Source organism: Cryptomeria japonica, chromosome 10 (genome assembly GCF_030272615.1).
Source record: "Cryptomeria japonica chromosome 10, Sugi_1.0, whole genome shotgun sequence".
Classification (NCBI taxonomy): Eukaryota; Viridiplantae; Streptophyta; class Pinopsida; order Cupressales; family Cupressaceae; genus Cryptomeria; species Cryptomeria japonica.
The window spans coordinates 123,121,153-123,146,620 of record NC_081414.1 but is presented as its reverse complement, the minus strand read 5'-3'; the positions used below and the strand labels follow the sequence as shown (position 1 = coordinate 123,146,620).

The following is a 25,468-nucleotide window of genomic DNA, read 5'->3' as shown; positions in this document are numbered from 1 at the left end:
CACCCCCCCCCCCGCCTCCCCAACCTTGCTCTCTATCTCAATTTCTCTATCTCAATTTATTCTTTTAAAATAAAATCTTACAACATAGGATATTTTTTAGTTTTTTTTTTTTTTTTTAATTCAACCTTCTTTGTTGATCATACGACAAGGATAGGGGAAATATTAATTGATTTTTTTTTTTCAAGTGACCAAAATAGGTTCAATTTAAATTCAATATTTATATTTGGGGCTTCTTGAATCCTATCACGAGGTTTATTTTTCTCAATGGATCATTTGTGAAACTTCCTCTATAAAACACTCATAATGAACACCCCAAAAAAAACCTTTTCCAACCTAGATTCATAACCCTGGATCTTCCAAATACCCAACAAATATGTAAACCTCAAAACCACATATCTAAAAAAAAATGCACAACACCCTCATACCTTGTAAATTTATTCATTATTTTCTTACAAAGTCGTGTATTAAATTATGTAGAAAAACTACTCCTTTCAAGTGTTAATAATATTAGGGAGATCTCAAGTAATCATATTCTATATGCAAAAGAATAGACAACATACCATCAATGATGACGTATGATATACCCTAGGAAAAACCTCAAGAGGGAAAAACCCATCCTCCAAAAAGTATCCATATATAATGTATTATTCAGTAATAAAGATTGGAATACATTTGTAGAGTCTCCATGAATACCTATGAAGCATCAAGCTCTCTATCATGCACTCCATGTGAACAAGAAAATGATAATCATGTAATCACATATCTCAATCCATGCTCCGAACCCTCACACATATGCAACCTATAAGAGATGCTCAACCACAAAAGTTAGTCTTAGCCAAAATAATCAATCTTAAACAACTACTCATGTGCTTTCTTTTATAGACATAAGCTTGCACAAAACCACCAAGTGGTATTACATAAACCATGTGACTAATTCTATGGGCTTAAAAAACTTTCCCCTCTTATTTATTTTTTGGTATCAAGTTTCCCAAATACTAAATATTTTTATAATATGCAAAACTACATTAAATATTTATCCCAATGTTACCTACAACACATAAAGTGGCCCCACCAGAAGCAAGAGCAACAATAGGGCACCTCCAGATTCATTATGGAAGAACTAGAGGAAATCAATAAGATTACCATCTAGAAGAACAAGGCGCTGGTGCACTCTCTTATTTGAGTGCTTTTGTTTTGCTATCTGTGTCTCTTTTTCTTTCGTGTCTGTTCTGGGGTGCTCCCTTGTTTTATTGTTGGTTTATGTCTGTTTGGCTGATGGCCGACTTTTGTAAAACTTCTGGTTTCGGGTCCATGTAAAACCCGTTTATCTTTATCAAAAACACATAAAGTGGCCCCAATAATGTCTAACCCATGTGATGTACATATTCATAGATACCCTAGGTGTACCACAAATAATATTAATCTATAATATAACTTTATGCAAGGTACCTTTTCCTAAAATAGGTGTGATACAACATAGACTCTATTTTTCCCATAACTTTGTTTAACAAGGTGGTCGTGTCACCAAATTCCCCTTGGAAGTTTGATCTTGTTAGGTTCTTTGGATTCTTGGTGATTTTTTTTCTTTCATCAACCAAGATATATTTAGGTTCTTTATACGACCTTCATTATCTTGTTCATATTCCTTTTGGTTGGTATCATCTGTTACTATTGTTAATGTTGCCTTGAACGCGAGGTAAAAGACACGATTTATGAGAGTAGGGGAGATATTCAAATGGCATTATTAGTTGGGTCTCTTGATGTTCTTGTGTTTGGTTTCATAACTTTGAGCATATGCTAGAACTATCTTTGGACTTTGTATTGTGGCGATGAATCTAGTTATGTGGGCCAATCTTGAGTTGGCAATTATCATAGATCTAAGAGTGGCACCATCTCTATATGTAATTTCATGAAAATAAAACAAGTCAATTTGATCTCAATTAATGTTAATGATGTCTTAAATGGTGGAGGTAATCTTGGAGACCTTAGTGACTACTAGAAACTCATACCTCATGGTTGCAAACAACTTGTCCACTTTTCTATCTTTTCAGTCATCTTGCATATTGACCAAGAAAACTAATAAATTCTCCAGTTTTGTGTGATTCATTTATTAATTAATTTTTAATGGAGAGTTACTTAAAGGAGATACCAATTAAGCCTAAAACCCACTTAAGATAGTCCTTGGTAATCCTAACAACTAAATGTTTTCACACAAAAATTGCCATTTTAAGTCAAATCGCAAGCTTGAAAGTCATATTGGAAATAGAAATTGGAACCTAGAGTTTATACTAATTAAAACTAGGATTCAGGAAGTGGAAGTTAGAACATAAACAAAAGGCTAGTGGGTGTATGGTTGCATAATGGAGTGGGTACTTGGAACATGTTTCAAATCCTCAAAAGGTTCAATGTTTGCTTAAACTATGGAGGTCAAGAATTGAATGGTAATTTGAAATAGAACCTATGGTTCCAAGTTCCTTTTAGGGTCTAAAATTTGAAAGGGTAAAAGGATAATGATGTGTTAATGAATGAACTCTAGAGGGGAATTGGAAATTGAAACTTAATGTTCTAGGTTCTCACATGGATTTGAGGTTTGAAAAGGCAACAATAGAGATGGTGTATTGTGTGTTGGCATATGATGATATGATGATAATGTATGTTGTCATTGATGTCAATCAGTGCAAGTGAACCGATATGCAGATTGGAAGAAGTTGGTGAATCGATATGAAGAGATGCAGTGAACCGGTGTCAGGGTTTCACGGAGTGTGACTACCGGTTGGTAGTCTCAGCTCTAGGGTTTCCGGTTTGGCAATCTCGCTTGTGCGATGCAACTGATGACATTCTGTGATGAGTTAGCTAAGAGATGAAGATGAGATCGTGATGCCACGTCATCTTTGTGCACGTGAAGGATTTCCTTGATGATCTTGCATATGAAGATTGACTACATTAAATTTCTACCTTGGGAATGAACATTCTTCTTAGCGGTATGAGAAGAAAGCGTGATGAGTTACTGATTTCTATGTGCGGTGAAGAATGGACGATGCAGATTGTCTTGTGATCTATTTGAAATTGTATTGCTCTATGCAAAGTGTTTTGGATGGGCAGGATTGGACCGCTTGTATTGTAAACCTAAAATGCTTAGGGTTTAGGGTTTATGCTACCAACCTAATTGTTGTCTATAAGGTCGATAATGTTTGTTATTGTAAGTTGTTGGAAAATGTTGTGTGTGTATCCGAGTGATGAGATACTTGCCAAACCAGTAAGAGAAAACTACAGAGTGTGATTGCAGAGTAGAGGAACTGAAAAGGATCTGCCTTAGCATATAGTGTTGTTATCATATCAAAGCTTTACCTGTTGTCTTCTAACCATTTCAACAGAAGGAAAATCCCTTTGCCAGGTAGCTTTAATAGGCTTACTGTAAATCCTCTAACTAGATGACTCAAGTTCATTGAGTTCTTTAAATCCTCTAGCAAGGTAACCTTTAATAGGGTTTCAACCTTTAACATGGTATATAGCCATCCCTTAACCGGGTGATCTTTAACAGGATCGGTTCCTAGCAGAACCTTATTGTAAAGTCTTTCATCGGACTAGGCTCCTAATAGAGCGAGCTTCAAAAGAGTTCAAGACAAGATTGTGGGTATTCATCCCCACTGTGGTTTTTCCCATTTGGGTTTCCACGTGAAAAATCAGTGTGTCATGAGTTGTGCATTTTTCATATGATGATTAAGTATTCTTTGTTTAAGTGATTATGCATGCAGAGCTAATGACTATGGTATTGTTGATACACCACATGCATATGTTTATGGGTGAAGTAGTTATCAAGTATTAAATGTATTTGAAGTGTTCAGACTTACTGGTCTATGTTGTCTGAAGTCTTACTGTGTTTAACCGGTATTGCCATGGTTAAGTTCAGTGATGAAGACAACCGGTTAGTATAGTTTTAGCTTGATAAGATTGTTGGAAAGTTTTTGTATGTACTGATTCACCCCTCCCCCTCTCAGTACCAGTTAGGGTATTTGTTGTTCATCATTATTCATCAATTGGTATCAGAGCTACTCCAGGTCCTCGGTGATATAAGCTTAACCGCTTGAGGTAAAAGATCCTGCCTTAATGATGAAGAGGGAAGGTCATAAGTTCAATAGAGATAACTTCAAAATATGGAAGGACAAAATGAAGATCTATATCAAGAGTTTGGGTTCTCAACACTGGAGCTATGTTGAGAATGTCTATGTAATTCCCACTGGCACTTTAACCGATGATCAGAAAAGAGAGATTCAAGAAAATGGGCAAGTCATGGAAGCCCTTATTAGCAGTTTGTCTGATATTGAGTTCATTGATGGACAAGATAAGGACACTCCTAAAGATGTATGGGACACATTCGAAACTATTTATGGCGGTGATGAGCATGTAAAGCAAGCTAAGGAAGAGAGCCTTAGAGGAAAATTTGAAGACATGAGGATGGTTAAAGGCGAGACCATTCAACAATATGGCATAAGAATCAAGACTATTGTTGGAGATATCAAGAGCACTGGTGGAACAATTGATGATGCCACCATTGTCAGTAAAGTCTTGAGATCATTGTTACCGGTCTATGCAATCAAAGTTGTTACTATTCAGGAACTAAGGTCTATTGACAAAACCAAGGTATCCTTAGACTCTATCATTGCGAAGTTAACTACATATGAGTTGAATAGCTATGATGGTAGTGTTCAAAAGACTGAGTCAGATTTTAGAGCATCTGTTGCACCAACCAAAAAAGAAAAAGAAGCAAGTACCAGTTATGAATCCATGCAAAGTAGAGGTATGGATGATGAAGAGATTTTGATGGATTTTGAAGCTCTTCTTGCCAAGAGACTTCCAAAAGGTACTAGAAAATACAGAGGTAAGCTTCCTTTAAAATGTTTTTCCTGCAATAAGATAGGACATATAGTTGTTAATTGTCCTAACAATGAGAATAAGGATAAACCAGAGAGGTTTAGAAAGTATAAAGGAGGAAATAGAAGAAATTGTCTTGTTGCAGTGGATGAAGGTGTTACTAATGAAGAATCTGAGGATGAAGAAAATGAAGACATAGTATTTGTAGTTGTAAAGGAAGAAGTGTCTGACAAGAAAGCACTTGTCTCTTGCATTGACAACTCTAGTGAGTGGATAATTGATAGTGGTTGTTCTCACCACATGATTGGTGATCGAAGAAAGTTTTTCTCTAAAAGAATATGATGGAGGTGTTGTCAGATTTGGCAATGATGCACCATGCTTGGTAAAAGGTAAAGGATCCATCTCACTGAATGAAAAGAGCAGTGCAGATGATGTCTACTGGGTAGAAGGTCTTAAGCATAACCTGTTGAGTGTTGCTCAGCTAAATGATAAAGGACTTGTTCTGGAATTCAAAGGTGGAGTCTGCAGTATAATTGGAAAAAGTGGTGAACTTATTGCCACTGGTAAGCAAACCAGAGGTAACCTGTTTCAGTTGAATGCCAAGATAAGTCGGTGTCTGATGGCGAAGTTTGATGATAGTTGGATATGGCACAGGAGACTTTGTCATATGAACTTTGATAATATTGTAAAGGCTAGTAAGATCAAGGCAGTAAGAGGATTGCCTTTGTTGAACAAACCAGAGAATTCTTTGTGCAAAGAATGTCAACTTGGGAAGATGTCTTCCTCAACTTTCAAAGGTAAGTCTTTTTCAACAGAAAACTTACTTGATCTTGTGCATACTGATTTGTGTGGTCCTATGAAAACTAGAAGTATTCAGGGACATAGGTATTTCATGATTCTTACCGATGACTACTCAAGAATGATGTGGGTCACATTCTTGAAAGACAAGTGTGAGGCGTTTGGAAATTTCAAAGCCTTTAGAGCATTGATAGAGAAGGAAAGTGGTCAAAAGATAAAATGCCTAAGAACTGATCAAGGAGGTGAATTCACTTCTGATGAATTCAACAAGTACTATGACGATAGCAGTATCAAGAGGCAGTTGTCTGCCCCAAGGACACCATAATAGAATGGCATAGCAGAATGGAACAACGGGACTACAGTTGAAGGGGCTAGAACAATGCTGATCCAAGGAAAGGTTGCTCACACTTTTTTGAGAGAAGCGGTGAGCACTACAGTCTATACTATGAATCGGGTACTCATCAAGAAAGGTAGAGTTAAAAACCCTTATGAGTATTGGACAAGGAAAACTCCCACTGTGAGTTATTTTAAAGTGTTTGGTAGTAAGTGTTATATCAAGAGAGGTGAGCATCTGAGCAAGTTTGATGCTAAAAGTGATGAAGGAATATTTCTGGGATATTCCACTAAGAGAAAAGCTCTCATGTGCTACAACAATAGAACACAGAAAATTGTTTAGAGTATCAATGTCAGGGTTGATGAATCCCTTGAGGAACTTGAGGAAACCTGCAACGAAGAAGTGGAAGATGAACTGGGTATAGCCTTCTGGGAACCGGTTAAGAAAGAAACAAGTAAAGATCTCAGTGTTCTTGTACCGATAGAAGCTGCAATAGGTGAAGAAGAAGAAGTCAGTGAAGAAGAAGAGGAAAAGCTAGCAGAACCAGTTAGAGTCATTCCTAGGTCTGTGAAACTACATCATGATCTGAAGAAAATCATAGGAGATAAAGATGCGGGGATACTCGCAAGAAGAAAGGTGAAAGAAAACTCTTGCATGATTTCTGAATTAGAGCCCAAGACTTCCAGAGAAGCACTTACAGATGAAGACTAGATTAAAGCGATGGAAGAGGAGCTAGACCAAATAGAAAAGAATGCAACATGGTCCTTGGTACCCAGATCATAACACAAGAATGTCATAGGTACCAAATGGGTCTTCAAGAATAAGCTAAATGAAGAAGGCATAGTTGTGAGGAACAAGGCAAGACTTGTATGCAAAGGATGTGCTTAGGAAGAGGGAGAAGACTATGGAGAAACCTTTGCTTCTGTGGATAGACTGGAAGGTGTCTAAATGCTACTTGCATTTGCAACATTTAAGAGATTTAAGGTTCATCAGATAGATGTGAAGTCTGCGTTCTTGAATGGAATCCTAGAAGAGGAAGTGTATATTGAGCAACTGGATGGGTTTGCCTTATCAGAAGATAGTAACATGGTGTGTAGATTACACAAAGCCCTGTATGGATTGAAACAAGCACCTAGGGCATGGTATGAACGGTTACACTCTCATCTTGTGAAGATTGGATTTCAGAGAACAAGTGAGGATAACAACATCTACCTAAAATTTGAAGGTGATCAAATTCTAATCTGTGAAGTATTTGTAGATGACATAATCTTTGGAGGAGATGATAAAATGAGTCATGCTTTTGTAGATGAAATGAAGAAAGAATTTGAGATGTCTTTGGTTGGAGAGATAAAGTTCTTCATTGGTTTATAGATTCAGTAAATGAAAGAGGGTGTCTTTATTACCTAATCCAAGTATGTCAAAGAGGTATTGAAGACCTTTGGCATGGAGGAGAGCAAACCCAGTTGGTACACCGATGGCGACCGGTTGTAAACTGACTAAGGAAGATGATTCAGCGTTGGTGAATGAGAAGGAGTACTGGTCAATGATCGGTAAGCTGCACTATGTGGTGCACAACAGACCAGATATTGCTCATGCAGTGGGCATAGTAGCTCATTTTCATAAAAGTCCCAGAGAATCCCACTTGGTAGTTGTCGAGCAGATTCTTAGATATCTGAAAGGAACAATTGACTATGGATTGTGGTATCCATATAATGGTGACTTTAATCTCAAATTATATACCGATGTCGACTGGGCAGGTAATGTGGACGACCAAAAAAGCACAACCGGTGGAGCATTCTTTCTTGGTGGAAGACGAGTCTCATGGACGAGTAAGAAGCAGAGTTGTACTTCTCAGTCTACAGCTGAAGCAAAATATGTGGCAGCATTTATGAACTGCGCTCAAGCAATCTGGATGAAACATGTATTGGAAGGTTTCAAAGTACATGTATCTGAACCGGTGAATATATTTTGTGACAACACAAATGCAATAAATATTTCCAAGAATCTGGTATTGCGTGCTAGAACTAAGCACATTGAGCTTAAGTATCACTTCTTGAGAGAGAAGGTTCAGAATAAGGAGGTTGTAGTAGAACATGTTTCCAGTAAGGAGCAGCTAGCAGATATATTCACTAAGCCCTTACCGAAGACTACATTTACCTATTTGAGAGGTGAATTAGGGATTCAGCCCTTTCATGAAGTCAACTAAAGTTGTGTGCTCCACATCAGTCAGGTACTACAGTGTCAAATCTTCCAGGATTGGTGTGTTGAAGGATGTTATTCCATAGGGGGAGCAACATAGTGGAGAATGGAACCTTGTGCCTCCACTTTGGAATTGTTGTCAAAGGGAGAGAAGATATCTGATGTATGGGGAGAAGATATTTGATGATGCAGAATACACTAGTCTATGATGTTTTTTGTTGCGATGCTACACTGAGTATTGCCATCAATGCCAAAGGGGGAGATTGTTGGCATATGATGAACCGACATGATGATATGATGATAATGTATGTTGTCATCGATGTCAATAAGTGCAAGTGAACCGGTATGTAGATTGGAAGAAGTTGGTGAACCGGTATGAAGAGATGCAGTGAACCGGTGTCGGGGTTTCACTAAGTATGACTACCAGTTGGTAGTCTCAACTCTAGGGTTTCCGGTTTGGCAATCTCGCTTGTGTGATGCAACCGATGACATTTTGTGATGAGTTAGAAAAGAGATGAAGATGAGATAGTGATGCCACATCAGCTTTGTGCACGTGAAGGATTTCCTTGAGGATCTTGCATGTGAAGATCGACTGCATTAAATGTCTACCTCGGGAATGAACATTCTTCTTAGCAGTATGAGAAGAAAGCGTGATGAGTTACTGATTTTTATGTGCGATGAAGAATGGACGATGCAGATTGTTTTGTGATCTGTTTGAAATTGTATTGCTCTATGCAAAGTGTTTTGGACGGTCGGGATTGGACCGCTTGTATTGTAAACCTAAAATGCTTAGGGTTTTGGGTTTATGCTACTGACCTAATTGTTGTCTATAAGGTCGATGATGTTTGTTATTGTAAGTTGTTGGCAAATGTTGTGTGTGTATCTGAGTGATGAGATACTTACGAGACCAATAAGAGAAAACTGCAGAGTGTGATTGCAGAGTAGAGGAACTGAAAAGGATTTTCCTTAGCATATAGTGTTGTTATCAGATCAAAGCTTTACCTGTTGTCTTCTAACCATTTCAACAAAAGGAAAATCCCTTTGTTGGGTAGCTTCAACAGGCTTACTGTAAATCCTCTAACCAGGTGACTCAAGTTCATTGAGTTCTTTAAATCCTCTAGCAAGGTAACCTTTAATAGGGTTTCAACCTTTAACAGGGTATATAGCCATCCCTTAACCGGGTGATCTTTAACAGGATCGGTTCCTAGCAGAACCTTATTGTAAAGTCTTTAACCGGACTAGGCTCCTAATAGAGCGAGATTCAAAAGAGTTCAAGACAAGCTTGTGGGTATTCATCCCCACTGTGGTTTTTCCCATTTGGGTTTCCACGTGAAAAATCAGTGTGTCATGAGTTGTGCATTTTTCATATGATGATTAAGTATTCTTTGTTTAAGTGATTATGCATGCAGAGCTAATGGTTATGGTATTGTTGATACACCACATGCATATGTTTATGGGTGAAGTAGTTATCGAGTATTAAATGTATTTGAAGTGTTCAGAGTTACCGGTCTATGTTGTCTGAAGTATTACTATGTTTAACCGGTATTGCCATGGTTAAGTTCAGTGATGAAGACAACCGGTTAGTATTATTTTAGCTTGATAAGATTGTTGGAAAGTTTTTGTATGTACTGATTCACCCCCCCTCTCAATACCAGTTAGGGTATCTGTTGTTCATCATTATTCATCATTGTGAAGTGAAAGGTACAACATGAAGGGAAAGTAAGCATGAACCTTAAGGCCTCTAAGTCCTTGATGAACCCCAAAGTTTATGGTTCATGAAGAACTAATAATGTATGCCAGAGTAGATATTGGGAGGAAAATCAAAATGTAGACTTGGAACAAACTATTTCAAGTCCTTGAAAAAATATCAAGTCCATTAGGATCAACAAGTATGACCATGCATGGAGTGGGAACAAATGAATACATACAAATAATACTTCAAAGTTAAAATTCAATAATTTCATCTAGGATCTAAGATTTGAGAAGGGTACTAGAAAAAAATGTAGGGGTGAGAGTGTGGTTGGGAATGAGACCCAAAGTTCATAAAATTCAAACCCAAATGAACCTAGCTGGGCTAGAAACAAAAATATTAAGAATTCCAATCACTAACTACCTAGATCCGCATATTAATTTCACACTAAAATGGTAGAAATGTATTGAATACAACATTTTAAACTAATACCCTAGCCTACAACAATATATAAAATGAAACTATACTAGTAAAAACTAGAAACAAATAGTTTCTATGATAAAATGATTTGCCACAAAACTACTACCATAAAAAATATCTCAAAAAAATTACTCAAAGGAGAGAGAGAAAAACATGACTAAGAGAAAAAAGGAAGGACAACTGACCTATCCCATGGTTAAGAGGTCAAGGGGGAAGAAATGGTGAATTAAAACACTAGGCAAATAGTCTCCACATGCAAGAAATCCTTTGAAAATTGGTCTCCAAGCTCAATCCATCATAGTGAGTAATAATATTGGGGAGGTAAGTGTAAAATAAAGGCTTCAAATACAAAGGTGAGGACAAAATGAGGGAAAAATAGAATACAAACTCTTGAGAGACTTACATATGTGTAAGCTTCAATATGGGGTAGGAATAAGACCTCTGAAGGGAGATGAAACTCAAAACTTAAGCTTTCAAGTTCCTTCCAAGGTTCAAGTTTTGAAAAAGGACAATCTTAATACACCAAAAATGTGGGAGAAATGAAGTTTCAGAGATCTCAAAAGTCTCAAAACTTAATAAGTTTTGGATTTCCTAGGAGCTCCAAGACCTTCATGGGTTATAGGGTTCTTTGGAACTCTAGGGCCTTAAGGGTTTTGGGGGTTCTTTGGGACTTTGAGATCTCTACAAAAGAGAGAAAAATACACTAAGTGGAGGGATCAAAGAGACTTAAATTAACACTTAAGCTACAACAAAGGCAAAAAAGACAAAAGAGGACAATAAATAAAGAGCCCCTAATTTTTTAAAGTAAAATAATAGGATGTGTACATGCAAGGCATAATAGTATCCTCATTTGGCCATTGTCAAAACAATGGCCACCTAAAATTAAAAAAAATGACAAAAAAATGGAGGCACTATATGAAGGCTTGAAATTGTGTACAAAAGAACATTCATGTCATACCTAGATTGAAGGTGATTCATTGAATTGCATCGATTCTATACATCATTTGACAATAATGAGTTAGAAACTAATCAAGAGGCTTGAGCTTATTCATCCCATCTTGGGCAACATCCAAGACTAATCCATCAAGCACATCTATCGAGAGGCCAATATGATGATTACCTAGATGGTTAATCAAGCTATCAAGAATGAAGAAGAGACACTTTTATTTGACTAGATGGATGCATGGAGACATATCCAAGATATCACATAATTTTATTTGTATGTCAATACGACTCAAATGGTGTAAAGATAATGATCTCATAAGTATCATTCCTACATGTCATATGAAAGAGGTTGCAACCCTCAAACAAGATTTCTTAATCCTTCATAATTATGTATGTATCTCCCATAGATTTATATAAATGATATTAGTGTCTGGTGACATCAAGAAGTATGGTTTGAAGGCTCACTATTTATAATTATCTCTAGAAGTGTAACTTGATGAGACCATTCATGTACACGTGGATTAGATTTTCAATATTGAGGTTCTTCTACTGAGAGTGCAATACATGTCATCACCTCAAGCTATTAGATTGTGTAAATATCCATGATAGCATGGTAATGAAGGAGTTATTGATGAACAATGTAGTTATTAGGGAAGAAGTTGTGGTAAATTGGTACCCAACAAAATCATATGGAGTAGTGTAGTGCACAAAGTGATAGCTAACTATGATCATGAATTTTCAGACAAGGATTTGGGTGGAGTATTCAATAGAGAATCACTAGACAATATTGTTCAACTACAAGAATGTCTATAGTTGCTATAAAGTGGCCTTGTAAAATATAACCTAGAGGAAATCTGAGAGTTTTGATCTATAACCATCCTTGCTCACAATGTAATAATTTGATAGAGTTCATGAATTGATAGAGGGTATTCGGTTTATTTTGCACAACAACTATTAAGATAGATATTCACACAAAATTTAATATCCCAAAAACTACTCAATGCAAGACCATATAATTTGTTCTTATATAATTTAAAATAATTGCCTCTAAACGACATCTTGGACATATATATAATCTTTGAGATAATATAAATTGATAGAAGATCAAATAATATAATGAATATAACATATCATATTTGATATCTATTAAATAGATTTATATTCTATATTTAACTATATTATAAAGATATTATCTTAATTATATATTTAATGGTATAATATTTATCTACTGCTTTATTTATTAAAGTGTAAAGCTATTTACTATTTTATTAAAGCATATAATTATTTTATTAAAATTATTATTTATTATGATTTAATAAAAATAATGATGCACATAAATATTATAATAATTTTATATAGTTATTAATTTTTTCTTCTTTTATTATTTCTGTATATGGACTCTTTTATAAATTTTGTAAAATGCTCACACAATTACACTTATTGTCTTACTTTCTACTTGGTACTATATTTTTACATAGATGTGCATTTTTTTAATAAAATAATTTTAAAGGAAATCACTCATATTTAAAGTTGTGTTAGAGAAAGAAAATATTATACTAGCTAATAGTAAGAATATTTTTTATATATAATTTACCATTAACATTATTTAATATTTACACTCACACTTTATTGTTTTAATATACTTTGTGTTGTGTTTTCATTTAAAATCAACATGCTTATTTATATGTTGATTATGGACTATATCCTTTGTGCTCCCCTTGCTAGTCTTTTAGTCTACTTATTGTAATCTATTTTTGTATTCTTTTAATTAAAAAAAAAAAACTTGTTACTTATAAAAGATATTTATTTATTAAATGTTTCTAATTTAATTGTTGAAGATGATGATATACTTTTTTATCATCTTATTTATTGAAGTTCAAATTTTAGAAGCACAATTGGACCATTGATTCTAAATGACTTTGACTAACCCTTTAAACAACTTTGATAGCAATAATTTAATGTATGCTTACTCATCATAATATTATCTTATTTAAAAAAAGAATTACAAATTCTTAGACAATTTGTTTTTTCAATGGAGGTCCAACGAGCACACCAACCAAGCAAGGGCACAAGCACACCAGCGCAATGAGGGCCTTCATTAAGTAGTTTTTGTCACCCAACATGAGGGCATGAGCCTATACGCTGAAACCTCTTCGACTAAGAACCAATGATTGAAAGATATCTTGACCTCATCCCTTAGACAATTATTTTATAAAATAAAAATAAATAAAGAGGCCCAAGGATTACTTAAAAATGGTCCCCTCAAGTAGCATTAAATCTTTATTTAGGTGGACATTAAAATTCTTTTTATTAAATTTTTAAAAAAGGGTCCTCCTTGTGAGAAGCCGCCTCCAAGGGAGAAAGAGACTAGGACCAAGTTCCCCACCATCACGTGTCTTGTATGACAAAAATTGATTGTGAGAGAATTAAATTTGGAAGGAAAGAGATTTACTTTCATACCCTCCATTATTAAATACCTAATGGTCTGAGAAGCTTTGTTTAAACATGCAACTACCACATAACAGGCCTAGTCAGGAAGTTTCCACTCTTACCGCACATGGTGATACTACATATGGCCTGTAATTTTGATGCAATTGTGAAGAAAGAGAATAAGTTTTAACCGGCCTTCTCTGGGCTAATAAGACACGCAATTGGCCAACAACGAGGCATGAGCGAAGTGCGTACAAATTGACGGTGTCTTTGTTCTTGTTTTACTTTTTGTTTTATTTAAATCTGTGTGTTTACTTTTAAATTATATGTATATTCTTCCGTGGATTTTTGCATGATCAGTGAATATCTAAGAGGCTTAGATTACTAGGCACAAATTGGGCATTGGATCTCGGTACTTGTTTCGTGCATATATAGAGGGGTCAGCTGATGATCTACAAGCTGCATTGAATTGGAAACATTCTGCGATTGGGGGATTCTGATATCTAGTTCTCTGTTGTATCTCTTCTGCAATGGAGAATAATGGCAGTAGCGGTGAGTATGTTCCCAAGAACATACTCATCACAGGGGCAGCAGGCTTCATAGCCTCCCATGTGGCTAACAGGCTTGTAAAGAAGTACCCACAGTATAAGATTGTGGTATTGGATAAGCTGGACTACTGCTCCAATCTGAAGAACCTGAAGCCGTCCAGGGCATCCCCTAATTTCAAGTTTGTGAAGGGTGACATTGGCAGTGCAGATCTGGTGAATTATCTTCTGATTACAGAGAAAATTGACACCATCATGCACTTTGCAGCTCAGACCCACGTGGACAATTCATTTGGCAACAGTTTTGAGTTCACCAAGAACAACATCTATGGGACTCATGTCCTTCTAGAGGCATGCAAGGTCACTGGGCAGATTACAAGATTCATTCATGTGAGTACTGATGAAGTCTATGGTGAAACGGAAAAGGATGCCATTGAGGGTAATCATGAGGCTTCTCAGCTTTTGCCCACAAATCCTTACTCTGCAACTAAGGCAGGTGCTGAGATGCTGGTTATGGCCTATGGGAGATCGTATGGCTTGCCCGTGATTACTACACGAGGGAATAATGTTTATGGCCCCAATCAATTCCCAGAGAAGCTCATACCCAAATTCATTCTTCTGGCAATGCAAGGTAAGTCACTTTCTATCCATGGTGATGGATCCAATGTTAGAAGTTATTTATATTGTGAGGATGTAGCTGAGGCATTTGAGGTTGTTTTGCATAAGGGTGAAGTTGGGCATGTTTATAACATTGGTACTCAGAAGGAAAGGAGGGTAATAGATGTAGCTAAGGATATCTGTAAGCTTTTTTCATTGGATCCACAGAGGGTTATTAAGTTTGTAGACAATAGGCCTTTCAATGACCAAAGGTATTATTTGGATGATAAAAAGCTCAAGGATCTGGGATGGTGTGAGAGAACCAAATGGGAAGAAGGGCTGCAGAAAACAATGGAGTGGTACATTAGCCACCCAAATTGGTGGGGTGATGTTTCTGGGGCTCTTTTGCCTCATCCAAGAATGCTTACAATGGCAGGGGTTGAGAAATATACAGAAGGGCATGATGGGGTCGAAATGGTTTACAACAATGCTGTTCAGGAAAATTGTGTGGCCAATACCTCAAATGGTCTAGTTGAGAAGTCCGCCTTTAAGTTTTTGATCTATGGACGGAATGGCTGGATTGGTGGGCTTCTAGGAAAGATATGTGAGAAACAGGGGATAGCGTTCGAGTATGGAAGTGGCAGATTGGAGAATCGATCTCAGATCCAGATGGACATGGAGAATGTTAAGCCCACTCATGTGTTAAATGCTGCAGGTGTCACAGGTAGGCCTAATGTTGACTGGTGTGAGTCTCACAAGCCCGAGACCATCCGGACCAATGTGGCAGGTACTTTGAATTTAGCTGATATTTGCAGGGAGCATGGTCTTTTGCTTGTGAATTTTGCAACTGGCTGCATTTTTGAATATGATGAAGCCCACCCTGAGGGAAGCGGAATTGGATTCAAGGAGGAAGACAAACCCAACTTCATTGGCTCTTTCTATTCCAAAACGAAGGCAATGGTATGGTTTTTACTTAATTTAGATTGATTTTCTTCTCCTATGTAATGCAATTACCTTCTTCACCAGAGTTTTTGGACAAAAAGACCTAATTCAAATCCACTTCATCGTTTTTTGTAGTCTTTCTTTATAAAACTACACCATGTGGTTATTTTATTGTTTTGTGTTCAAGAATGTTGGAATGTTTGTAAAAACTACAATAGGTGAATAGATCTGTGTTTATATTTGTGGCATATAGTAGTATATCAGAGTGTCTAATAGCACTGCTCATGGTCTGTTCTGTTTTTATTGCATTGTTCATTATACTATTTTCAAGTTTTCAACCTATCTGATCAGATTTTGCTATTGCATTCATTTTTTGCCATTTGAGTTGAGTCAGAAGTTATATCCAACATTGCTCATAAGTCAATCCTTGTTTCTGGATTCAGGTAGAAGATCTCTTGCAGAATTATGAGAATGTTTGCACTCTGCGGGTTCGAATGCCTATCTCATCAGACCTGAATAACCCTCGCAATTTCATCACAAAGATCACCCGGTATAATAAAGTTGTGAATATACCAAATAGCATGACAATCCTTGATGAGTTGCTGCCACTGTCAATTGAGATGGCAAAAAGGAATTGCAAGGGCATATGGAATTTCACAAACCCTGGTGTTGTGAGCCATAATGAGATTTTGGAGATGCATAGAGATTACATTGATCCTAGTTTCAAGTGGAAAAACTTCACTCTTGAAGAGCAGGCAAAAGTGATAGTGGCCCCCCGGAGTAATAATGAACTGGATGCAACTAAACTAAAGAAAGAATTTCCACAGTTGCTGTCAATAAAAGATTCACTTCTGAAATATGTCTTCGAGCCCAACAAGAAGACAAGCTCGGCAAATTGAGTCTAGAACATGTTGAGCTTTTATTGTTCCCAAAGGCTATATTGGGGGCTATTCATCAGGTTCTGTGGCTCTTGGGATTATTTTTCAGCTCCTCGATGGAAATTTTAACAAATGGGATATAACTAGGCAGGTTCTACTATTCTTGCATCGTACTGCTCTCTACATTCTAAAATTGTTAGGTCATTTTTATTGTTCACGATAGTGAAAGTCCTCACTGAGGCACTTTTAGGGTATGTTATATTCATCTATATTAACATTATTATTTAAATTTGTGGAAGAAGTCCTCATTGCTTAAAGAACATTTGTAGGTTACTGGTGATGATTTGTATCTGATCATATTCCTTGATTGTTTAGAATAGATTCTATCAGGGCTTACTCAACATTGGCTGAAATTAAGGCCATTGATGTTTTTACTTATTTAGTAAATGTAGCTTTACTGTATTTGCAGTAGTTAATTTACTTGTTCATGCTACATTTCTTCACAGGCTGAAAGATATCAGCTTGATGGTTGATTATATTTTCCTTTTATTTTAATTCAAGTTTTTTATTCGGAAATATAAGAGATGCTTGGACTTGAATTCAGTATTGCTGTTTATGACTTCTATTATGCAGTATATTTCATCTGTGTATCATGTGAAACTGAAAGGAATTCGGAAGACAGTGCATGTTCTGTATTGTTTTCTAGATTATTTTGTAGCCGCTTTTTGTGTTACACAATGGAAAGGCAATGTTATTTGTTCCAGATTAATGAGTATTGCCATAATACAAGTCCTCTTGTTGAAATACTCTCTTCACCCAAATTCTGGGCTCTCATAGCATTAAGAACAACATTATTATTTATCAGTTTCTTGATTGCTACTTTTATTCTATGATGTAAAGCTTGCTGATCACCAGCACCCGTATTTATTACTAAGTGCATCTAGTTCGAGACATTTAGCACTACAATCAATGTGTTGCTGTTAGGAAATTATCACCAACAGTAGCTAAATGTCTTAGTAATGTTCCATGGCCTTTTGTCATAACTTAACCTATATTTGCCCCTCGGCGTTTGCTTTATTTGCTTTAGAATCTAGATATCTGTATGTTATGGTGCAACTGATGGAATTGGAGGTAGTGCATTTTGGAAAGCCCACAGTCAGACGCTCTGTCATGCTTTACATGGTGTCAGAGTCTACTTTATTTGATCAGTTAATCGAAGAAATCTCTGGCAAGGCAGTTGGCAGCTTTACTAACCTTTCATACAATATTTACTTTCTTTCAGCATATTCCAGTCCCATTTGGCCTTTCCTAAGTTTTGAAATTGTTGTTAGTATAATTATCTTAATGTAGTTTTTTCTCCTTGTTCCTGATCTGAGTGCTTCTTTTACAATTGGTTTTGTTGATATTCTACCTTTGCATCTCTATTGCTGTTTCTGCTTGTGGATCATTCCAGTGGTTTGTTAGACAGGTTAAAGTTCGGAGCAGTTAATATCATAGAGGCAGAAATTGTTGATAAATTGTGACTTTGCATGCAGACTGCTTTTTTCTGAATTTCTCCCTAACCCTAGCCCATGTTTCTTTCTAATTGTAACCCAAAATTTTCCTGATTGAATCCCAATTAATTGGAAAAAAATATCTTTTGGTTTGTTGATTATAGAGAATTTTGCTAGTATGGTTAATACGGTACTTCATGTCCAATAGCAGACCTATGTATCTTTACTATGGATCTTTAACATAAAAATGCTTTATCTTTCTCTTTTCTAACTATGACCCATGCAAGTTCATAAATGTATTCTTATTGGATTCATTTAAACTTAAAGAAGTTGGATTGAGTTGATTTCTTTTGGAGATGTTGATTCTTTGACACATTAATGTAAACAATGCTCTGATGATTTTGGCAATTTGAAGAATGTGGAAATGACACAAATATGTCAATTACTTTGTAGCAAGGCAAAGGATGCGAATATTGACCAATATTCTTCTTGGAAAATCTTGTGTAGGCTTATGTTCTTTTTCATTTCAGAACCTTCCTTCGAGTTGGGCAATTGATAGGTGCACTTCTGTGCTTGCCTTTGTACTTTTACATGCTATTTTGCTTCATTCTATAGGGTTTTTGCCCTTTTTAAGAATTTAAAATAAAATAAATGGGTTGGTAAAATTAAAATTTGTAAGTTGATTTATTTGAGATTTAGTCAGTCTCGATCTATCCATATTTCATGAGTAGTGGTTCACAAAACCCCTATTGAGATTATTATGCAGTTGATTTCCAATAAAACATCATTATCTGCATTCTGAAACATTGATTTGTGTCTAGCACTTATGCCCTCTAAGTCTGTTTTGCATTCAAAGAATGCACATGATTGTTTTGCTTAGTTTCCAACTAGATAAGGAGCAGAATCTCCCTGGTAGAGAAGAAATGATCAATATTTTGGTGTAATTAACTTTGCTTTTGTGTTGTTTGGGTTTGATTGCAATGCAGCTTTCTCATGTACGAATCTTAGGTCATATTATTCATATCCTGCACCAAAAGTTCCATTATATGGAACAATGTTTTGTTGATGTGAAGGCCAAATCAGCTAAATGCTTTCATTCTTTCATTGTTTCCTTATTTCTCGTAGATAAGATTCTTGATTCAAATCAATCTGAAGTCCATCAAACAATTATGTATTTAATTTATTTTGAATATTCATTTGTCCTGAGAATTTCTTTGTTTTCAGAGAAGATTTGTTTGTTTGTGGTTTGATCATTTAAGCAATTTAATGATGTGGTGGATCTGAAAAGCGGCAAATTGACTGGTAGTAAGGCAAAAAAAAAATATAACAGATTTTTGATCATCTGTTTGACACAAATAATACAATATGCTTTGTGGGAATCTTATACAAGGTTACGTTTCATTTGATTTGAATATCTTCACCATACAAACTATAGGGCTTTCTGTTTAGCAATCAAGAAATCAAACCCATTGTATGACACAAATATTGACAATATGCTTTGTGGAATTCTTATACGAGGTTACGTTTCATTTGATTTGAATGCCTTCAGCCTTATAAGTTATAAAGTTTTTTTGTTTAGTAATCAGGATGGTTAGACAAAGGAAATATGACATGTACTTTAGGTGTTTTAAAGCTTTGCAGCATCTACTATAAGAAATGATGAATCTTTGAAGGGCTCATCAGTAAGTCTGTTTTGCATTCAAGGGATGTAAATGATCTTTTGGCTCAATTCCAATATAAATAATTAAAAAAGCAAAAGGTTCCCTGGTAAATAAGAAATGATGAATATTTTGGTGTCATGAACTCAACTCTGATGTGATTTGGGTTAGAGTGTAACATAATTTTCTTATGTGATAAACTTCAGTTGTGTTATGTTCACAATTATTTCGGAAGTACCATGTACCAAAATTTCCATTATAATATCAACTTTGATTATTTTACAAGACCAAACTAGTTTAATACTTCAAATGCCTCCAAAGTTTAGAGCGGAACTCAACTTTCTCATATGATAAACTTCAGTTATGTTCACAAGTCTTTTGAAAGTACTGTCACCAAAATTTCCATTATAATACCAACTTTGATTGTTTGATAAGGTCAAATTAGTCCAATACTTTAAATGTCTCCAAATTCACTTCATGCAAAATCTTTTTATCAAAAGCTGATTAAACATTTATGAATTTATTGATTGTGAAGATTATGATTTCACTTGCCTAAAACAATATTGTGTATTTGGATGGACATTACTTTATATTCTAAACCCTTTTCTTTCATATTTCATTCTCAAAATGCAAAAAGAACTTAATAATTTTGAAGCGCTTAACATCCGAACCTGCTCACAAGATTTGTTTGACCAGACCAATTTTGTTTTATCAGTTTGGACCCTCAAAAGTCCACAGTAACATCGGAGTATGTTTTAGATCTGACAAATAAGAGCTCAGTTAATTGTGGGCTTCTTAGAATTGTTATTAAGACCTCCATGAACATTCTGATTTTGAAGTTCAATATTAATCAAGTTTCATATTCATTTTCATTTTGGATGGAAGATTTATCATCTTCTTTAATGAAGAGTCAAGAGTTAAGGGTTATCTATTCTCCCAAATTTGCTCAGGGCACGATCTTGATTTCATCTATTATGATGTCAGATCTTTGCATCCAGCAAGACTTGATCTCCGATGAGCTCATTAAGAACCTTTCAACTTCACCAGCAGACCAAAGGTCTATTGAATTCATATTCATATTTAATTGCTTGTGATTATTATTTGGACTGACAAAATGCAGCTCTAACTTGTTGACACTGCATATTAGACTAGACAATACGAAGAGGAGCTACTAATATAAAATTCCACAAAATTCAACCATGTGTATATGTAATAAAAAGTCCTCTGCCAGGAGTTTTTGTCTCAGTTGTGTCCATTAACTCAGGTAAACATTTCAATCTCCAAGCTAAATTTGAATTTATGAACTGTCGTTAGTTCTGTCCTTTTATTCCTTGTTTTTCTTTAATGTTCAGAACTGCTTTATATATCAATAAATTAATATTTACACAGGTAACATTTTCAGTTGGATCCACACTAAAGTGTACTGAGGCAGCCATCTGACATGTTCAGTTTGATCCACCTCACAAGGGAGTTTCTTGGCATTACAAATGATATTTTCTTTTCTTTTCTTTTTCATGGGTGGGCACTTTTCATGTCTCAATGTTTAAGGAAATTTCAGTATAAAAACCGTGGAGATCATCAGACACTAGTGTGCAAAAACTTTAATAACCCATCGTTCCCAACTTTTGTAAAACTTAGTGATCAGATAAAATCTTGAGGACCTGATAACTGAAAAATCATGGTTTGTATTTGAGTTGTTTTGAAAACTAGTAAAATCTGATAAAATTAGAAATGGTTATGGTATCTTTATACAAGTACCATGAATGTAATGTTCTATGCATATTAAACTAGCCTATGAATCATTAATTATGATTAGAGTCTGGATTCTAATTATATTATTGTACTAATTCCTTATTACTAGAGTGGACTTAGATAACACGTTTTTACTTTGGTATTCAGGCTAAATTTTTACGATTCTTGATTTTAACTTCATATACTTCAATATGAACATTTTTGAAGAATCAAAGCAATTTGGATTATTTTACAAGGGCTTGATGACATAACAATTTCGTTGAAGTGTAGGAAGTGTTGACAAGGACACATGTTAATCAAAATTAAGACAAATGTTCATTTGCAGAATTATTTACTAAGTTTATAATTTTTTGGATTATTCATGAGACATGATGCCTTAATGAACTTGTCTAACTATATATGTGTTTGTTGGCATGGATATGAGCCAAACCAAGTTGAAGGAAGGGTGTTTTATTTTATAGGAGTCCATTGGTGTTAGGTGATGGTGCATGGTAAAGATCAGTAGAATTGAATGTCAAAGCTGTCACATGAGATGCACAAAAAGGCTAGGCTTCTACAAAAAATGCTAGGAAGGGGATCCTAATTGCATGATTTGAATGACGAGTTGAGAATCGAGGTTAATGTTGACTTGGAGGTTAGTCACAATCAATTTAGATAAAATTCACAAACGAATATATATCTCTTGAAAGTGAATAAAATTCTAGAACATAATTCAATCAGCCCAAGGGTTCAAATGTCCAGTCTTGACTTGTGGTTTGACTTATTTGTTCATTGTGACATTGTTTTCACAAAGGGACTTATGTGCATAGATTTTTAAAGATGATAAAATTTTGAATATATTAACAACTTTCTTGTATTTCACCCTAAAAAAATGGAAAAAGAGAAGGCGAGGTAGGAAAGCAATTAGAGAATCTAATATGAAAATCTATCAAAACTATTAGTAGATTGAGTGTAGAACATTGCATAACTAACTTATGCTTTATTAGACATTGTCACAATTATGCATAGGAAGTGCAAACTTTTAACAAAATTTTAGATTACAAAAGAGACCACAAAGGACCTTGAGAATGGTGTAACTTTATGATATTTCATAGAGAAATTTTGGGAATTCAAATCGCTTTACAATTTGCAAGGTTTCAATGATCTAAAAGAGAAATTCATATGTGCTTACTATAATTATTAATAAAATTTCCCTAAATGAGAGGAAACCATGAAGGAAACTGAACTATAAAAATTGTTTATTGTTTATTTCTACAATCATCAACAATTTTCAATTCTCAATATAATCAATTAATGACCCTTTTATATGAGAATGCACTAATAATTAGTTATAAATGGATGATCTAGATTTATCTCAAATTGATGGCTCAAATATTTTTTGCTCGATAAAAAGATGAAATTGTATAGTTTATATTAATAATAATAAAAAATTTACATAGTAGAAGGTCGAGCCCTATATCAGACCAAAATCCTAGTGCTCGAACTAGAGATGCAAACAAACATCTAACGATATATAACAACATTTCGACCATGGAAACAAAGAAATGCCCATATTCCTACAAAATAGGACAGAGCATGAACAAACTTAAACATCTAGCATAACAAGAATTAAACCCAGAAGACAAGGGCATTAGAAGGACTAGCCTCATTGGAATCTGGAATATGAGCTTGATGAGCTCCTTCTACCGAAGTCGCACCAGCTATCACAACTTCCATCTCCATTTCTGGTTTTGCATCACTTGAATCTTCACAACCCATGCCACCAATTCCTTCATCCTTTTTGAATTCTACAACCTATTCAGCCTCTTCATCCACTGCATTACTGCTGATATCAACTAGCAAACCATTCAGAGTGAAACCCGTGAGTCTTTTGAGGAAATGTAGACTCATTTGAACGATGGGTTTTATAATATGCTAAGGCATGTCACCCTTGATGAGCACCGAGAATTTTGGGACCTTTTCCCCAGAAAATCTGATGTGAAAATAGTGCTTCAGATAAAGGATGGTTAAATTATCGTCCACGTTATGGAGCACTCGATTAACATCACTTAGAAAGGCATTCTTGAAGATCCTTCTACAAAGCTCCTTGGCCATGGGCTTCTACTCCCCCATCCATAAGACACTAGCCCGAAAGAAGGCAAGGATATCCGAATTCACTCTGAATCTGTGGTCTACCCTAATGAATACACCCCCCAAAATTCCCTTAACCGCGTGGATGAACAAGCAATGTGATTCGTTACTTCTATTAGGCGTTTGTTTTTCATTGTGCCTAAAAGAGACATCTGCCTCTTCTCGAGATAAGCCTTATAGGTTAATCCATCTGGCAAAGCTCCTCAATGCATAGCACCAAAACAGAGCTAAGAATGTTTCCAGCAAAGCCAAAGGATGTATATATAGAAAGATTTTCCAAATCTCTTCAATCTTCTTGATAAAGAAACAATTAAATGTTTCATAATTATACAGAGCCAGGTCATCTTTTCCACCATTTTGAAATGCTGATGTGACCTTATTCTTGTGTGAAGCAAGTTAACCAAACCAACCATCAGTCCTCTTCATTAAATGCAAACATGCACCTTAAAATCTGAGAAGAAATCATTTTATATGCATCTTGTTGAGTTGTACCTGACATGTCTCAAGGGATAAGGTGGCGAGCTCATCAACCCAAATCTCCAACTTAATACATCCACTATATCCTGTGTTGACCGAAGAAAAATAAAGGGTTTCCAAACCTCGAAAACTAAAATCATATCCCATAAATTGAGTCTACCAATCTGAGGACTGGAATAATCTGAGAAGTAGTTTCCTCAGTTTCTTGGCTATACTAAACTTTCTCAACACCCATGACATTCCGTATTAATTAGTAGAACCCAATTTGCAGAAAAGAAGTCCATCAACCGCTGCATTGGCCAATTTATTTGCATCCTATTCCCTTCTCTTTAAATATGACTGATATTATAATCATCAAAAAACTCTAGAATTTCCAAAGTCCACTCCTATAAAGATCCTAATCTCCAATCTCCAATTGGGAGTAGCTTTGGATCTAACTGCATTCACTACAACTGTAGAGTCTCCCTCAATCTCAATCTTATCGATTTCTAGGTCCTTGTACTTCTATCAATGCACTGAATTATGTTATGTTATTAGTGTCCTTTTGCAGAGGGAAAGAATATCTAGCAACTACTGAGCCATCCCAACAGTGGATAATCCCACCAGCACCAGACCCCGACCCCCCTTGGGTTTCCACTAGAAGCTCTATCAAAGTTTAATTTGAACCATCCAACTTGAGGAGTAGTCCAAAAGAAAGCTTTCCTCGCCTTCCTATTAGAGTCCCCACTAATGCCAAAGAAAGAGGGTATCTTCAATCCACTCCGTACTTTATTCATATGATTATCCCACTCAATGAATTTGATGCCTTATACCAAATGTGTTGAGTTCTTGCTATTAGCTATCTCCACAATAGCTATTTCCACTTTAGTTTTTAAGCTCTCTCTTGTCATAGCCTTGTCTTGAAAGACCCTTCTATTTTGCTCTCTCCACAATTCCCATAAAAAGAAAGATGGGTTGCATATCCATAGGTTTCCAAAAATATTTTTCCCTTTGCCTTGCGACCAACCTTTGAAAAACTGAGTACATCATTAGGAAGGGCAACAATCCATCCTAACCAAGCACAGAGTCATTGCCAACAAGTTTGTGAGTATGGGTAGTTGAATAATATATCATCCACTGCTTCTTCAACATTCTTGCAAAGAACACATCTAGAAGGTCCTTCAAATCCCATTTTCCTGAACCATTCAACAATTAAGATTCTTCCTTGAAGAGCAGCCCAAGAGAATACTCCAGCCTTAAGTAGACAGA

General features: G+C 35.6%; 1 protein-coding gene across 2 annotated transcripts; it reads left to right on the top strand.

Annotated features, from left to right (window-relative positions):
- Positions 1-13,827: 13,827 nt before the first annotated feature.
- LOC131046617 (trifunctional UDP-glucose 4,6-dehydratase/UDP-4-keto-6-deoxy-D-glucose 3,5-epimerase/UDP-4-keto-L-rhamnose-reductase RHM1) lies at positions 13,828-17,190 on the top strand. Of its 2 annotated transcripts, XM_057980392.2 has the most exons (3): positions 13,829-13,995; positions 14,109-15,850; positions 16,276-17,190. In XM_057980392.2, exons 2-3 carry the CDS (start codon positions 14,279-14,281, stop codon positions 16,729-16,731), a joined length of 2,028 nt encoding a protein of 675 aa, XP_057836375.1. In that variant the 5' UTR covers positions 13,829-13,995; positions 14,109-14,278; the 3' UTR covers positions 16,732-17,190. The 2 variants fall into 2 exon arrangements, with proteins under 2 accessions (XP_057836374.1, XP_057836375.1); XM_057980391.2 differs by having other exon boundaries at positions 13,828-15,850.
- Positions 17,191-25,468: the final 8,278 nt, after the last annotated feature.

Bases quoted from the DNA above. Each gene is read 5' to 3' on its own strand.
- LOC131046617 (XM_057980391.2), top strand. From the start codon at position 14,279: ATGGAGAATAATGGCAGTAGCGGTGAGTATGTTCCCAAGAACATACTC. The intron at 15,851-16,275 runs GTATGGTTTTTA...TTCTGGATTCAG, and splicing joins ATTCCAAAACGAAGGCAATG to GTAGAAGATCTCTTGCAGAA.